The sequence below is a fragment of the Carya illinoinensis genome, chromosome 5 (genome assembly GCF_018687715.1).
Source record: "Carya illinoinensis cultivar Pawnee chromosome 5, C.illinoinensisPawnee_v1, whole genome shotgun sequence".
In the NCBI taxonomy this organism is placed as follows: Eukaryota; Viridiplantae; Streptophyta; class Magnoliopsida; order Fagales; family Juglandaceae; genus Carya; species Carya illinoinensis.
In genome coordinates this window covers 13,966,411-13,980,725 of record NC_056756.1, presented here as the reverse complement: position 1 = coordinate 13,980,725, position 14,315 = coordinate 13,966,411, and the positions used below count along the sequence as shown (strand labels likewise).

Sequence of the window (14,315 nt, the reverse complement as noted above, 5' to 3'; positions counted from 1 at the left end):
CACTATCTCTTGGTAACCTAATAATCACTTCCAAAATAAACCATCAATCAACATAATTTGTACAACCAAATGATTAACTTCTTACTAAAACTTCAAGTCATCACTAATTTTTCAAAATCAGCACAAGATTTAAACACCTAATTATCTCCAAAATATCACGCTTCCGTGCGCATTCTGATAACTCGCCAAAATGTAAAAAGACTATATCCTCATAAATTAACACCCTTGAGTACAAGCTAACTCTAACACCTGGAAGCAAGAAAATCCTTTACCACACTTTGATAGAAAATAAAATCTCCCAAAATCATGAATCATCACTCCTATCCCTCAATTATCTCTAGCTACCTTAATCAAATCAAAATCATCCCCTAAATTCTGAATATCGTCTAAATTTAGAGATGACTAAACACACTACGAACCACGATTGAATTCACCATAACCTTAATGAACTCTTCTTGAAAACTCACTTACCTACTTCCATTCCCATAATCCTAGTAGTAGCACGACTATTTCCTTCAATTGCATACAAAATTAAATCTCAAGATAGGCCATGCTGTACATATCTCCAATCCATCAAAACTATTGCACTACCCTACTAACTCGTACTGCTTATTACCTCACGTACCTGTTTAGGCTAATCACCGTTGATCCCCAAGCTTCCACTTTCAAGATTTTATTATCCACTACACATTGCGACCCAACAATCTCTCAAGTTAAATAAAAAAATCTATAATTCTCCCAACTGGACACTCAAAACTCCAAAGGAAAGTATAGCCTCAAATTTAAATTCCTGTGTGACCTCAAGTCACAATTAATTCTTGAAGATAGTCTCAACAATAAATGCCAACCATCACTCCAATTGGTAACCCACTTCAACTGTACACTCCGATCAACTCACCAAGAACTCGAAGTTAAAATCTATTGAATTTAATACTATCACATCTAACCCACTTCAGTACTCACCAAAGCCACTTCTCTCAAGCCAAAAAATTAGGATTTGTACTCTCCGAAATCCATAAACCCTCACCACCACTATAAATGGATCTCATGTACCCTTAGCTAAGATCAATAATCATTCTAACGTATAAGTGATCCATCACTTCCATTTCCAACATCCGTACCTTATCCTCCAAAATAAACAAAATTTCATTTCTCAAAACCTGCATCATCTATTATCCTCAACTCGGTATGAATCAATCTTAAAACTTGTCACTATAACCTCGAGCTATAACAATTATTGCCAACCCACATTCCATTGAGTAACACGCTTCGACTGAACTCTCCAATCGATTCACCACTATCACGTGTCAATCTCATACGTCCTTAGCCGAAACCAATAGTCATTCCAATGTACAAGTAATCCATTACTACTATTTCCATCATCTGGATTTATATCCGCAAATCAACATGAATCATTCCTATATCTGCTTAACTTATACCCTTAACATCAGCAAATAGTTATCGCTCAAAGCTTTGTACTGAAAATGACCTTAAACCTGCTAATAATCCGTTCCCAAAAGTCTCAAGAACATAAGGTCTCAACTTCAATCGAATTCAATGCCAACAATTAAACTATTGCTTCCAAAACCTCAATGGATCTATATCTTCCGAACCGACAAAAATCATTTCCTAAAATCGATTACTACAACCTCGAGTTAACAATAGTCATTTTCTGAACTAAGTCAATATCTACAATCCTCAAAGAAGTATATGAGCTAAATCATTACCTTCCATTCTCAAAGAAATGTACCCTAGAAAAATTTCATATTATTAACTAAACTCTGATCAATCTCATTTTAATGGTTGCAAACTAATCACTCTCCAGAGTGGATCAAGCTAGCACCCCAAGTCTGTAAAATTAAGAACTCAACTCTTATTATAAATTGGTCCTTCAACTCTGCAATTCTAAAATCTTTAATCAAATAAAAATCATCTTCCGGAACTTCTAAGATCAAGGAACTTACATCCCATAATAGAACAATCGACTCCCAAATCTTTCAAATTCTAAAACATTAATAGATAATAAATCATTTTCTGAAATTCTCAAGATTGGTGGTTTTAATCCAAATCATTCACCTTAAAAGCTTGTAAAATCTAAAGCCCCAATTGCCACCAAATTGCTCATCCGAATCAGCGAAATTCAAAACTTGAAATTTAATTATTTCCCCCAAAGCTTGTCGAACCTAAAACCTTAATTACCAAAATCTTATTTCCTAAAATCTATAAGGCCTCAAACCTTAGATAAAATTATCTTAAACCAATCTTTAAAGTTCGTTGAACCTACACTCTCCTATTCTATAGCTTCATTACATAAATTCTACAAAACCTAAGACCTCAACCATCTTAAGCGACTTAAAGCTAACTCCCCTCCTTAGTTGCAACTTACATTCCTACTCCCAAGAAATTGCCTGATCCATGTCGTTCCCTTCTAGCCACAATATTATGAAAGTAACCCACCTTTATAAAATTCAACCTTACTTCACTAAGTTTTTTTTTTTTTTTTTTTTTTTTTTTTTTTTTTTTTTTTTTTTTTTTTTTTTTTTTTATCAACGACATTCTCAATAGTGCCGTCCTCCTGCCATAGCACAATCCTCAATCCCACTTTAACTCCGGACAAAACAAAACAAAACAACTTAAAACAAAATAAATAAAACAAATAAACAACATCCTTGCAATTCAAATCAAATCAAATCAAACCAAACCAAATCAAATGGAATTAAATAAAATAAATTCAAATCAGATAAAATCGAATCAAATAAAGAAAAACAATTCAACTTAAATAAATTAAAATAATTTTAACACCAGCTTTTAAAACTTTCTGGTACTCCACCTATGGGATGCATGGTTTTACCTAGAGCCAAACCGCTCTGATACCACCTGTGACGCCCCCAAATCCCCACGCCCGAACACGAGAAAATCGAGACGTCCGGATGGTGACAACCCGGGTCACCATCCCATCGACGGGTACCAAGTGTGCAAAGGCAACAAATGTGCAAAAGGAAACGCAGCGGATAACGAAAGTCATATAACTAAGTACCAGAATTTTTTTCTTAATGTAATACAAGCTGTTTAAAACATACGTAAATAAAATATTACAAAAACCCAAATACAGTTTTAAACAAATATAAAACATATCATCAGCAACCCGGCGGAGCCGCATCCTCGGGCTCAGCCTCCTCCTTCTCATCCTCATCACCTGCACCAAAAGCTACGGAACCACAAATGGTTCCGCAGGTAAGTAAACCCAAACGCTACCAGATAAAAACACATAGGACTCAAACAATATGCTTGAAACATGCCCAATGCACAAAGCCCATAAAACATAATTTTTTTCCACACACGCCAAAAATCCCATTTGGCCCAAAAACATATCATTTCCGAAAAACACGCCAAAAGTCACATTTGGCTGCCAAAAGTCCATTTGGCCCAATATCTCGCCAGAAGTCCATCTGGCCCACGCCAAAAGTCCCATTTGGCCTCACAAACCATTATCCAATTTTAACCGTATACACCATGACCTCCCCTAGGGGTCATCCGCACACCCTGGCTCCAGTGTCACACCGTAGAGTACCACCACGCATGTGACACCTAACGAGCGATGCCCAGTTCCGCGCCCCGCGCGTTCGTAGCCAAGCATCCCCTAGCCCCGCTCCCGTCATCGCTCTCGACAACTCAGGGGACATCACTCAGTTTATTCCGCTCCCGAGTGACCAGAGGAACTCCACCGAGATAATAACCCATCCCGGCTTGGGCTCGTGATACACACGCACCCGCAATACACTTACGCCAATACACAGACTTTTCACATAAATCCACAAACACACGTGCATGCACCATGTAATGCCATAACAATGCATAATAAAATAATCCAACAATCATAAATCAAATAAACAGGCAACTCCGTCCTCCATCCATCCGACCCCCGAAACTCCTCGGACTCAGTCCGGAATCAACAACCAACAACAGTAAATAATTGAATAAGCAATATATATTAAAATCTGAAAATAGGGTTTGGAAAATACTTACAGCGCTATATGGCAATTTTAGAAAACAAACGGCGTTGCAAACGGCGAAGGAAAAGCAACGTAACAGTGTAATTTACACTGTTGCCGTGGGTAATAAATTACCCACTTTCGAACGAGGACAAACCAAAGCTCGGGATTGATAGGGAAGGGTCTTGAAATATTTATGAAGTTAAAGGAAACGAGTTTTGGCCGTGGGTGGTGGTGGAAACGGCGGTCGAAGGCCAAAAAGGGGCTGAACGGAGATGAGCTCGTGGGAGCTACTCCGGCAACGGATCGGGGCCGAAATTAGGTGGGTTAGGTCGGCAAGAGGTAGGGGAAGAAGCTGTGAAGAGATGGTGGCCGGAGGTGGTGCGACGGCGCCGGAATCGGTGAAAAACCGTGTGGCTTCAAAGGGCTTTTCCGGCCAAACGGCCGGCCGAATGGGGGAGATATTTGGTGGGAAGGTGCGCCGGAGGGAGGGGGTTCGAACGAGACCAGAGGCGAGCCAAACGGTGGCCGGACGGCGGCGGTCTAGGCTGAAGAAGATTCCGGCGACAGGGGCAAAAACAGAGCAGGTGCAGCGACTTCCGGCAGCTCTCGAAAGCTAACGGCTGGTCCAATGGCTCTGAAAATTGGTGAGGATGATCTATAGTGGAAGGGGAAGAGAATGGTGGTGACGGTGCATCAAACGGTGGCCGGACGGCGGAGAACCGGCCGGTCAAAGGGGCAGCGACGGGATGGATAAATGAGAGAAAAAAGCACGGGGGGGAGGGGTCGACGCACGGGAAGAAAAGCAGGAGAAGAAAAAGAAAAAAGAAAAAAAAGAAAGAAGAAGAAAAAGGAAAGAGAAAAAGGAAAAAGGAAAAAGATGTGAAAAGAAATGAGGTCCAATCCTCATTCCGGGAAAACAAAACAAACCGCCGAAAAGAGATTAAAAACCACTAAACAACTAAAAGAAATAAAACACAACATCAAGTAAATTAAAAACCAATTTTAAAACGCATGTAAATTAAAATAATAAACTAATATATTAATTAAAATAAAAACAACCATTTCAGCGAAAATACACTCAAAAGCGGGTCGTCACAATTTTGCAACAAACATCTTCCAATCCTAAGTTCAAAACCATACTTAAAACATCCATTTAGAAAAAGCTAATAATTAACACCAAATTTTTTTGTAAAAAGATCCAAGCACTTGAATCACAAGTTTTGACCTTAAATCAAAACATTTCCAAGAATTTCAAAAATCAAATCTTACTTCTAACATATTCATAATATCATCCTAACATCAACCATGCTTTACATCATCAAACTAAAATCACCAAAATCACAAAATAACATTTGGAGTTTTTGGTTTTACACTTAGTCCAAAAACAGAAACTTTTTCCTCAACTAGTTTTGATAAATCTCTTGATCTATGACTTATAAATATATGATTTTCAAATCAAACCATCACATGGTTTAAAAAGATGTCCTAAAACATATATAAGCTTCTAATTCAAGATCACATGGTTAGAAATTAACCAAAACCTAAATTTAGCCAAGAATATCCACACTTTGACTTCTTTGAATATCTCTTTTTATAAAATTTCATATCTTTGAAACTAACATCAAATATCTTCAAAATAATAATATAACATGTATATAAGATACTTAGGATCCTCCAATAAAATTATTAAAGTCATTAGAATAGGTTTAGACCACCAAAGAGTTAAACTTTCTCAAAACAGAAACTGTTTTTCTTCTTCCAGTTTCTAAGTTTCTAAATTTAAGAAAATCTTTCATCAAATCCTTTAATCATGCAAAAATCCTCAACCAATAGTCACATATACATGTTAACAATACTCCATAAAAATTTCGGACCAATATCTATCCATTAGCTTGGTCAAAAACTCCAAACTATAACATATTCTCCAGTTTATATCCCAGAATGACCTTTCTATAGTTTACACAATATTTGACTAACCAAATAATCTTCAAATGGGGCAAATAAGATATTCATGTAAACTAGACTAAAAAAGGAACAACTTATATGAAGGAGACTTTATGATACAACACTTACAACAGCTTCGAAATGGGCGTGCAAAAGAACTCCTAAAAGCTGTCCGAGAGAGAATGTTTGATAATCTTTTATTGGAAGGTGTAATTGAAGATAAGTTCATGGGTGCTGGCTGGACATACTTATGGACGATATAAGGGAGGTGATAAGACTGGAGTTGAGAGTTGAGTGTGGTTTTCTCCTACCCAAAATATCTATAAAAGATTATCTCAAAATATTCTATCCAATAATGTCTACAAAAATCAACTTAATATATTTTCCAACTGTGGAGTAGACTTGGGAGAGTAAAGTGGCTAAAATATTTCCATATGTCCAAATAAAATTTCGCTAACCTAATTTGGACATTACACACTATGATTTTGAAAAACACTGCACTTAGTACGTTTACCGAGATTACTATTCACTCCAAAATAAACGTAACAAACTTAGTATTGAAAAATCTTAAATATTCAATTAAGCCTAGTGGTGTAGACTATAATGTATTCTGACACTTCTAACTATCTCAAATAATTAAAATTGCATTTCTAGCACCATAGTGAGTGATAACACTAACTATGTTGACATGCTAAAACCTATGCGATTAATCAATTCGTGTAAACTTACGAAATTTTCACGAGATTCCTAAAATCAATAGAAATTCTAAAATTAAATTTCTAGCGGCTGTTACATCCTCTTCCTCTGGAAGTGTGGTAGCCATTGTCTGTGTACATAGCCATTGATGGTTGACTTGTGCTATTACCAGTAGCGGAACCATGAATGTTTATGAGAGGGACCAAATTTTTTAATATGCGATATATTAAAATTTAAAAATGATAAAAATATAAATATATATAAAATTAAATCTTAATAATTTGTAATTTAAAAATGATAAAAACATAAATATATATAAAATTAAATCTTGATAATTTGTAATATGCATGTAAAAATAAAATTTAAAAAAAAAACATTTTAATATATGTTTCAGGTTTTTGACGATAATATTTCATGAAATAATATTCATCTATTATTATTTTTATAATAAAATATTTAAAATTTATGTACTTCGTAGAAACTATCAAATGATTATTTAGAATGTCATTTTTCATTCTAGTATATATGTAAGCTAGTTTATTAAGTTTTATGTAAACTCTAGATATTTTCATATCACATTAAGCATATAATATTATAATACAAATCTTAAATAAGATTTTTCTTGCTCAATGAAGTCTAGAGGATAAAATCTCTCAACTATTTTCTATATAAATCATCAATCTTAAATAATTTTTCTTATATTTTTACTTTGGATTCCAAATTAAAAAGCCTAATATTATATAACACAAAACTTTAGGATTCATATTAGTAAGTTTATTATTTTTCATAAACTTAGTTTTGATTGAATTTTGGTGAGACCACATTCTTTAAAATAAATAATATATAAAAATTATATAAAATGTTAAGACTATAGAAAAAAAATTGAAAAGACATTTCTAAGTGTATTAAAATTTTATAGAATATATAAAGATTATAAATTTTTTGGAAGCTATTTTCTATATTTATAAAATATATAAATAAAAATTAAGGTATTTTGATTTTTTAAACAAAAATTTGCCCCCTCTTAGGTGCATGTGGTTCCGCCACGGGCTATTACGCTCTAGCAAACTGTGTCAAGGTATAGGGCCAAGTTTGGTGCAAAAATCAGAAGAATAGAATGACAAAATGGTTTTGTTAAAAAATCAAGAAGTTGTAAAGAAGCTAAGACATGCCTAGTATGAAGTAGACTAAGTCACACGCGCGTTCATGAACGTATTGGTAGCCAATCTCATTGTACTTGATTCGAGCATAAAAAACATGATTAATTGTTAGATAAAGAGCATTGAGGTTATCAAGAAGTAAGAGCAGTGAAGACGAGAGTGATCAAACGCCAAGATCACGAAGTAAGAATAAGATTCAAGTTATCTCAACAATAGTATGAGCCATTGCTATATACTTAACTTTAGAGCTTAATATAGAAATTGTATGTTACATTTTGGGAGACCAGGAAATGTAGTTGCTACTAAGAAAAACTCAATATCTTGTTGTGGAACATCTGGTGAAAGAGCAAGCTGTCCAATCTGCATCTGAAAAGACATAATGATCAAGTATAGAATGGGAACTGAAATAAAGACGAAGGTCAACAATACCTTTTAAATATCTAAGGATGCATTTGACCATTCTATGATTGGCTTCCGTACACGAGTGCATAAGTTGAGATACAAAGTCAACACCGTAGGAGAGGATAGAGTAAGTAAGGGTAAGATATTGAAGCGCATTAATTATACTAGGATGGTGGGTTGGGTCAAAGAAAGGTGTCTGTGAAGTAAGTCCTTTAGTTTTGGGCATAATGGTAGTACCCATGTGTTTATAGCCATGCATTTGATCACGTTCTAAAATATTGAGACCGTATTTGGTTTGTAACAAGTGAAACCCATTGGAGGTCGGGGTGATTTGAATGCCAAGAAAATAGTGAAGGGGCCGAAATCTTTCATGAGAAATTGATTGCAAAGAGTTGAAATAAATTCTTAAAGATAAATAGAGGGTGAAACACTTAATAAATATAATCAAAATACAGTAATAAAATAAGAGAACCATAGACAAATAAAAAGAGAAGAATCATTAGTGCTACAAATAAAGCCATAAGTGAATAAAATACTAAACTTCAAGTAGTTCATAAAGACCTTTATTTAAATTGCAAACACAAGAAAAATGAGTTTGGTGAATAAAACTTAGAGGTTGTTCCATGAAAACAGATTTGTGAAGATCATAATGAAGAAAGACATTCTTAACGTCTAATTGATGAACACTCCAGCGGTCGATTAAATCAAAAGTATTGACAATCTGAATTGTGCTTGATTTGATAATCAGAGAAAAGATTTCGTGGTAGTCAATGTCATTTACCTTATGAAAACTTTTAGCAACTAAATAAGCCTTCAAACAAGCCTTCAGACGATCAATGGTGCCATTGGTTTTGAGTTTGGTTTGAAAAAATTAAAAAAATTATTTTAACTTTGAGATGTTTAGTCCAATGTAGATTAATATTTCTATTGATTTTGATTTTAGCCAAAGCTTTAGTTTTAGTTAAATTTTAGACTTGGCAATACCATTGCCAACACTCTTATACACTCTAAAATTGTATCTAGCAATACTAATGTAAGAACATGTTAAACTAATTAATATGCTAACATGTACGTGTACATATCCATTTCATTTACACTCTTTGTTCCTGCATAGCATATACTCTGTTATATATTCTGTTACATTCTGTAATATTACATTCTTTGGACAGGGGATGGAAGCTTTATTTTCTCTTCTAGCAAATCCTGGTCTTGTAGACTTTGGACAGAACTCTATCCAATATTCCGACAGAACTGGGCTAGAAACATGAGGTTTGAAGGTATTAATTATAGAACTGTAATTATAAATGGTGCCAAGTTATCTGTTATACGTGTACATGCAGCTGCTCAAACCATGAAAGGAAACTCGAACTATTTCTTGCTAAGACCTCAACCATATCCCTCAATCACAGTCTCAGTACGATCTATCAAAGATATAGACGACACATGATCAAGAGCAGATCAAGATTCAAGATGTAGACTTTGTGCTGTAATCAATAATACCTAGGTGTACATAATCTGTTGCATATAACATTCTTGCCTACTATTGTGCATATATAGTTCCAGTTATGAACAATATATACAACACTGGTATATATGATCATCGAACCATACCATTCACGCACTCGATCGTACGTACTCCAGAGCAGAGAAAACATGAAGAACTGGATCAGCAGGATAAGGGGATCTTCTTGAGGAATATCCGGCTGTGTTTTATCCATTCAGATTATCATTTTGGGATCAACTTTACATGATATATTCGAATAGTTTCAAAATACTTTTATATTTTAAATAATAAAAATTATATATACAATCATTTTTACGAATTTTATTAATGTGATTAATTGTATATTAAAAAATTGATACAACTAATTACATCAATAAAATATATAAAAAATATGTAAAAGTGACTTTACATTTCTCATTAGCGACATTTTTGCCCCAACCTTCTTCTTTTTGAGCGTCCTCGTGATAAGTACATTTGTTTTCTTTGAGAAATTAATTTGTACTACAATATAACTGACCCACAGATAAACTTCAAAACATCAAAGCTAGCTGTCCCTCACCTAACAATGCACTAACCTCATATATATATATATATATATTATAGGACGATATTTTATTGTTTCCAAATAATTATAATATTTCCTCGTAAACATTCTTAATAAGTTAATATATGACACACAATCCACTAAAAACCATGAGCTTTTGAGGAACTTATTGGTGACTACATCTATGTAATTCAAGTATACCTGCATTACAAAAGGTAAATAATCAAACATAATTTCATCGTTGTCACATACATCAAGAAGCGGCAAATTAGCTATAGAGATCAATACAGCAAGTTGATCATGTACCTTTATTGGAGGCCGATCGACCAAAATAAACATACGGTACATTGAGTAACAAAAACAGACGTTTATGTAAAACCATGCATGCAACTTGAAGATCAGTACCTAGAATTTTAACTGGGTTTCGCGAAACTTTTCTTCGGTAATACGGTCTAGTTTTTCTACCATCTCAGCAGTCAAGTAATTCGTATAATCTCCAACCTTGCCTAATCGAAAAAACGCCTCATTTGGATGTCCAGATGACAATTTTCCACTTTTATTCACCTCCAAAGTGCTCAGATTATCAAAACTACACAGGCTTAAAATATCATTGACCACACCTTTCGCCTCTTCTTCCGGAGTAAAAGGGCACCCTAAAAACTCAGCCACCTTCCTCAACTCATAAGTGGGTTGCTCTTTCATTTTTTCATACTTCAAGAAAAGAATGTTTTGAGGATTTTCTATGCTTTCCTTCCAAAAGCTTAAGACATGATCCCAATAGGGTCCATACAAACTCACTCCCCTACAAAATTTATCAAAAGCCTCTTCAAGCGAATTGGTTCCCCTTAATTTCAACTTATTTGTGAAATGCCAAAGTGACACAAAGGTGTCTTTTGGGTTCCTGCATAAATACACTATTTTGCAATTCGAGGCTTTTGCAGATGTCGGTAGCGAATTATATGATAAATGAGTCGAAAAAAGCCTTGGATAGACAAAGGATGTGAGGTCTGGAACCTGGTTTTCAATGTACAGATCAGTCTCCAAGAAGGGCACAAGAACATGAGGGTTGCTTGTGAGTAGAGGATGTTTTAGGAGGTCCGGATAGTGCACCCGGTTTAAAAGCGAGAACAAAATCGCCTTCAACCAAGTGGTGCCTGCTTTTGGAGTGGTCGCGAGGATAATATCAGTGTCCCGTGCCTGGAAGTATTTCTGGAATGCTAGAACTCCAGCCATGCAAGTAGATATGATCCAAAAACCTTGGAACAGGTGGAGGTGATTTGATCCAACCCAGTCTTCTTCTGTAGGCAGAGAGGATATGACGTCCCTGCATTCTTGGGTTAAATCATTTTCCTGCAAATATTTGGGGATAGAAGAGGGAGGAGGAGATTGATGTGTATGCATGGTGGTGGAAACTAAGAAGAGTGGTAGGATTCGAGTCTGAAACTTGTTTTTCTGGCCAATACAGCTTGTATATGTAAAGCACGGAAGCTAGTTTGTCTATGGGAGAAGTATTGGGCATATTCACAGCTTGATACATTTGTTCAGTGGTGAAAATATCATTCGTGAATTGAAAAGTACTTGTCCCTTGATGATTTGGCAGATCAACCTCAGAAAATCTTCCTCCAAGTTTGATAATTAATTTTTTGATAGCAAATAGGGAGGGATATTGTCAAGACTTTGATTAATTAAATAGCAAGAATTCGATATTTGAGGTACCAACACCTCCACTTTGTAAATTACTTCAAATATTGTGTGAGTGGAGAATGGAGCTGAAGAGGATGGAGACAGACAACGCGGTAGTGGGAAGGTGAAGATAGAAAGGAAGTGAGAATTAAATTGCATACTAGATGCTTTGTTTTTCAAAGGAGTAAAAGAGATACACGAGTGTTTTGTTTTTGCTAGTCTGTGATAAGGTGCAAAAGTTTACTATATGAATTTATAATTTGTCATATTTTTATTGGGTTTCACAGAGAAAGGCCACCGAAGGTGTACACCGCAAAGGAAAAATTTTTTGAGGCCTGATGCTAATTATAATTATTTATAAGGCGGCGATACATTTATAATTTTACTGTTTATAAGTCAGCTTATTCGCTTAACATTTGTTGCAGCATTAAAATGCTAAAAAATTAAAAATATTAATACATTTTTTTTTATGCATTAGCCTCTATATAAATATATTTATATAAAAAATTTTATATATTATATTATTATTATATTTATATTCTATTAAATAAGATATGACATATTTATCACTATTAAGTGAGATAATTGTATAAGAAAAATGATATGAACAACCGGGCTAGCATCCCCGTCGCCGCCTCACGTCCACGTGGAAAATAGAACGACGTCGTTTAAGTCCACTTAATTCCCTCCATTTCCCTTCGTTTCCCCCTTCCCCCATTGTCTTCAAAATTTCCTCCCTTCCCCCTTCCGTCTTCCTCTCAGAAATCGAGACCAACCCCTTCCCTTTCCTTGGTTTCCCTCTTCCCCCCTTCCATCTTCCTCTCCGAAATCGACCGACCCCCTCCCTTTCCTTATTTTTGGTTTCCCCCTTCCATTTTCCTCTCCAAAATCGGCATAGAAACCCCCCACCTTCCTCTCGGAAATCGACCGACCCCCTTCCACAGACTCTTTCACTTTCGTATACATTCAAGCACGATTCCCCCCATTTTCCATCTTTAAAGTTGGTAGATCTATGATTTTTGTAACATTCCCACGAAAACCCTAAAGCAAAACCCAACCCCGCAGCTTAATCGTAACTGGTGTAACCCTAACCCTAACCACCATGTACAGAGGAGGTAAGTCCGCTTGTTTTCATGTTTGTTTTGGTTTTACTTTCTAGAATACATTTTATATATAAATTATACTTGATGTTTCTGATGGATTAGATGATTAAACATATCCAATATTTTTGTGCGATTGACAATTGGGTTAGGTATTCTTTCTAATACCTATTAGGTTATCATTATTTTTGTGGGATTGATAACTGGGTTAGGTTATCATTTGGTTTGTTGCTGCTTTAGACGTTTATAGGTGAATGGTTTCACTTTCTGTTTGACACTTGATAGATAGCAACTCTCTATACAAACTGGGACAAGTTGCACGGATTAGAGGAATTGGATGGGGTTGGGCTAGTGTAATCTGGCTGTGCAATCTGGCTGTGCTTGTGCTTTTGCACAAAATTTTATATATTTCTAATGTTAGGCATTTTACTACTAGAATTGTCTCTCTGTTTCATTATTTTATTTTATTATTATTATTATTATTATTATTATTATTATTATTATTATTATTATTATTATTATTATTATTATTATTTGCTTTTTTTGTCTCATATAACCACTAACCAGAAGCAGTAAAGGTAGAAAAATTGGAGATTTGTAATACTACTAAAAATCTAGTAGTATTGTTGTATGATCGATCTTCTAAAGTTACTTGAACTGTTAAATGTGTAAAGATCGATCTTCTAAAGTTACTTGAATTGTTAAATGTGTAAAAGCTTGTTAATGACTCATTGTTCTCCTCCTGCATGTGGTATTTAAAAAATTGTGTTAATGACTCAATCAAAAGCTTGTTATTTCCATCAACAATACTGGGTTTGATGAAGTCATGACTCATGCCTAGCAAATGAAATTGGGGCATCGGCATAACTGATAGCTCTTGATACCAAATTGTTGAGGTATGGACTCACACAAGCTTGACACTGGGAATAAACCTTTTCTGACTTGCATTTCAAACTTTGAGTTGATTTTGGCTTTAGAATTATTATATCCTTTACTATTACTGATCTAGCTATTTTGTTTCACCTTAGAATGTCATCATCATCATCATCAACAACGTTTTCTCCATCATTTCCTAAACGCACAATGGGTCAATCATTCTGCTTTTGCAAGGTCGAAGCCACACTAAAATTCTCAAACACTACAAGAAATCCAGGACAACCCTTCTTAGGGTGTCCAAACTACAACTCAGAGGTGACTAAGTTCTTAGAATGTTAATGATTTTTTTTATATATAATGATTAATATGTTGTGTACATCTAACATTTATTGGATATGTATGAAATGATCA

The 14,315-nt window shown here is 34.9% G+C and overlaps 1 protein-coding gene across 1 annotated transcript; it reads right to left on the bottom strand.

Annotated features, from left to right (window-relative positions):
* Positions 1–10,240: 10,240 nt before the first annotated feature.
* On the bottom strand, positions 10,241–11,879 carry LOC122311442 (cytosolic sulfotransferase 5-like). The gene has a single exon (XM_043125993.1). The coding sequence runs from the start codon at positions 11,644–11,646 to the stop codon at positions 10,651–10,653; it is 996 nt and encodes a 331-aa protein (XP_042981927.1). The 5' UTR covers positions 11,647–11,879; the 3' UTR covers positions 10,241–10,650.
* Positions 11,880–14,315: the final 2,436 nt, after the last annotated feature.

Excerpts from the sequence above, each read along its gene's own strand:
- LOC122311442 (XM_043125993.1), bottom strand. The coding sequence starts at position 11,646 with ATGCATACACATCAATCTCCTCCTCCCTCTTCTATCCCCAAATATTTG.